General features: G+C 44.6%; 1 protein-coding gene across 1 annotated transcript; it reads right to left on the minus strand.

Annotated features, from left to right (window-relative positions):
• Window positions 1–400: 400 nt before the first annotated feature.
• On the minus strand, window positions 401–1,700 carry LOC309796461 (nucleophosmin). The gene has a single exon (XM_082609602.1). It carries the CDS (start codon window positions 1,605–1,607, stop codon window positions 723–725), a length of 885 nt encoding a protein of 294 aa, XP_082465728.1. The 5' UTR covers window positions 1,608–1,700; the 3' UTR covers window positions 401–722.
• Between the last annotated feature and the right edge of the window lie 2,549 nt (window positions 1,701–4,249).

Raw genomic sequence — 4,249 nt, forward strand, 5'->3', positions numbered from 1 at the left:
GGAGGATGTAGGGCTGGAGAACGGAAAATGTAAGAACTTCATTCTGAAGTAATGAAGAAAATTGGGACTTCCCTGGTGGTCCAGTGGTAAAGAATCTGCCTTGCAATGCAGGGGACGTGGGTTCGATCCCTGGTAGGGGAACTAAGATCCCACATGTCACGGGGCAACTAAGCCCCCACACCACAACTATTGAGCTCATGTACCTCAACTAGAGGCTGTGTGCTGCACACTACAGAGCCCACCTGCTCTGGTACCCAGGCACCACAACTAGAGAAGAGAAAACCCGCATGCCACAACTAGAGAGAAGCCTGCGTGCTGCAGTGAAAGATCCCGCATGCCATAACTAAGACCCCATGCAGCAGAAAATAATTAATTAATTAATTAACCTTTTTTTTTTTTTTTTTTACTGTATTAAAATACTGAGTTTATTTCACATGTATATTTTTGTCTCCCCACCATTTCCATTTGTCTGACCACCACTACTACTATGTCCTATCATAACATTCCATACATACTTAAAACCAAGCAAAGGGTGGAGTTCCATCTTTAAAAACTAAACAGGCATTTTGGACAACACATTCTTGGCAATGGAACCTGGACAACATTTAACAGACACGGTAGGGAAAGTTCTCACTCTGCATTATAAAAAGGACAGCCAGATATCAACTGTTACAGAAATGAAATAAGACGGAAAATTTTAACAAACTGTTTAAACTATTTTCTTAAAGAGACTTCCTCCACTGCCAGAGATCTTGAATAGCCTCCTGGTCAGTCATCCGGAAACAATTCTTCACATAATTGATGAATTTGGCTTCCACTTTGGGAAGGGAACCACCTTTTTCTATACTTGCTTGCATTTTTGCTTTAATGTCTTCTACAGAGCTAGGTCCTTTTGGTGTTTTAGGAGTTTTTTCCAGTTTTTTGAAGGATTCTTGACCTTTTGATCTTGGTGTTGATGGTTTTGAGTCTTTTCCATTCTGGTTTGATTTTTGTGCATTTTTGGCTGGAGTATCTCGTACAGATTTCTTTACTGGAGCTTTTTCTTCAGCTTCCTCATCATCAAAGTCATCATCATCATCATCTTCATCATCATCGTCATCGTCATCATCATCATCTTCATCTCCATCAGCAGCAAGTTTTACTTTTTTCTGTGGAACTTTGCTACCACTTCCAGGGGCAGAACGCTTTCCAGATATACTTAGGAGTTTCACGTCCTCCTCCTCTTCATCTTCTGACTCTGCATCTTCCTCCACAGCTACTAAGTGCTGTCCACTAATATGCACAGGCCCTGAACCACACTTCAACCGTAAGACCACAGGTGGTGTTATTTCAAAGCCCCCAAGGGAAACCGTTGGCTGCACAGACATTTTCAAAGTTGCCAGTGTTACTTTGATTGGACTGCCTTCATAATTCATGGCCTCTGCTTCGACAATGTGCAATTCATCCTTTGCGCCAGCCCCTAAACTGACCGTTCTTAAAGATAACTGGTGCTCATTTTCATCATTATCCACCTTAAAGTGATAATCTTTGTCGGCCTTTAGTTCACAACCGAAAAGATAGTTCTGGGGCCTCAGGGAGCTCATGTCCATGTCCATCGAATCTTCCATGGGTTGGTGGCACGCACTTCGGTGGGAGAGAAAGTGGACGGAGATAAAAGACTACCGTTCGAAAGAACAGTCACGCAGGACGGAATCAGACCAGGGCAACCTTTTTTTTTTAAATGAAGAAAATTAAAAGTCAGAGAGAGGAAACGGGGTCTTCCAGAAGGATGAATAAGGAGTTGTGGAAGAGAGAGATGGGAAGTTAGGACAGGAATCATCTCAGAAGAAGGTAGTTCCCGATTCTGCTGAGATTCACGTCAGAGGAGGGAAGGAAAGGCAGCCTAAATTCGTCAGAGGCAAAGCGAGAGCAGGCTCCGTGGACAGAGAGGCTGTATCAGTTTGCTGTGCTGTGTAACAAACGACTACAAGTTTATCGGCTTTAAAAAAAACCCTTTCATTATCTCATCGTTTCCGTAGATCAGAAGTCTGGAAGGATGTGTGTTCTCTGGTCAGAGCCTCACGGGACTGAAATCAAGTCACAGGTTGGGACTGTAATTTCATGAGGGTTTTGGGACCCTCCTCTAAGTTCACTGGTCGTTGGAAGAATTCAGTTCCTTCCCAAGTTTTCCGCGTGGCCCCCTCCATTCTCAAAGCCAGCAACAGCAGTCAAGACCTTCTCATGCTTTGAACCATTGAATTCCTCTTCTGCCCTCAGTGGGTAGAAAGCTCTGATCCCAAGAGCTCACATGATCGCGTGGGGGTGACCTGAGTCATCCAGGACAATCTCCCTGAGGCCAGCAGAGTAGTGACCTTCATTACCTCTGCAAAGGCTCCTTTGCAGAGGTGAGTAACTTACATTCACAGGTGTGACTCCAGGGGGTGAAGTTCTGGGAAGACGAAGATCTACCTACTTCTTCAGAAAAGGAGTAAATTAAGGAGTAAGTGGGAGGCGAGGCTGCGAGGACAGGTGGAAGGAAAGAAAGAGAGGGAAGTGGATGGAAAAGACAGCAGGTGCCAGGTTGTTTTGGGGACAGGGTTCTCCATTTGGGTTCATCCAAGCTGCGGGGTGGAGGGGGGGGGTTAGTGCCAGCTCTGAAAAGAACATGCCAGGGTGTGATCCGGCTGCACCGCCTCTTCACTGGGGGACCTTGGGGAAGTTCCTTAACCTCTCTGTGCCCCGGCATCTCAATATGTAAAGGAGGATGAGGATAAGAAGTGCCTCTCTGGGATTCTGAGCGTGAAGTGAGTTATTACAGATACAACATGAACAGCGGTGTCTAGGCTGTGGCAAGAGCTCGGGCAACGTTAGCTGGTGCTGTGGTGAGAGTCATTGCCATTCTGCTGCCGTGAGGCTGATCATACCACTGCCACGAGAGGGGGAGGAGGGAGAGTGATCCTGCTACCATGGGAGGAAAGTAACACAGCTACCGTGATGGTAATAATAGTGATATGGCCACCACAATAGTATAATAGTTATACAGCCATCGTGATGTATAATCGTAATCCTGACGCCACGATATTATAATGTTAACCCGGCTGCCATGATGGTACTAATAATAATATGGCCACCATATTGTGATAATTATGCCGCCACCATGATATTATCACGGAAATCGTGCTGCCATGATATTATAATAGTAACACTGCCGCCATGAGAGGAGGGGGACTCATACTCCTGCTGCCGTGATACTAGTGGCCGTAATGATAATGCAACCATGATGATGATGGTGACAATAATACACTGCTACCGCGGCAGTTATAAGAAAAATTAAAACAGTAATGACACTGCTCCCAGAACGGTAATATCTATGATTTAACGTGGACATATAATTGTATATTATCATATGACATATTATTTATTATTCACATAATACACATAAATGATTTATTTCTGTTAAAGATAATATTCACATAGGGGTAAGACAGGAATAAAGACTCAGACCTACTAGAGAATGGACTTGAGGACATGGGGAGGTGGAAGGGTAAGCTGTGACAAAGTGAGAGAGAGGCATGGACATATATACACTACCAAACGTAAAATAGATAGCTAGTGGGAAGCAGCCGCATAGCACAGGGAGATCAGCTCGATGCTTTGTGACCGCCTGGAGGGGTGGGATAGGGAGGGTGGGAGGGAGACGCAAAAGGGAGGGGATATGGGAACATATGTATATGTATAACTGATTAAATTTGTTATAAGGCAAAAAATTAAAAAATAAATAAATAAATAAATAAATAAAATAATAATAATAATATTCACCGATGGGACTTCTCTGGTGGCGCAGTGGTTCAGAATCCATCTGCAAATACAGGGAACACGGGTTTGAGTCCTGGTCTGGGAAGATCCCACATGCCATGGAGCAACTAAGCCCGTGCGCCACAACTACTGAAGCCCGCGCACCTAGAGCCCGTGCTCCGCAACAAGAGAAGCCACCGCCATCGGAAGCCCGTGCACCGCAACAGAGAGTAGCCCCCACTCGCCGCAACTAGAGAAAGCCCGCGCGCAGCAACAAAGACCCAACACAGCCAAATAAATAAATTAATTTATTTATTAAAAAAATAGTATTGAGACGTAAAATAAATCTTATTATATCAGTAATGTGTATTAGCATAACTAATGGGTAATATCGTTAATGAGAAGCCTCTCCAGGAGCGGAGGATCCAGTTGTCCCGAGCCTGTGGTGACAGGAAGGAAAGCTGTAATTATGGAG

Source organism: Mesoplodon mirus, assembly GCF_964341445.2.
Source record: "Mesoplodon mirus genome assembly, chromosome: X".
NCBI lineage: Eukaryota > Metazoa > Chordata > Mammalia > Artiodactyla > Ziphiidae > Mesoplodon > Mesoplodon mirus.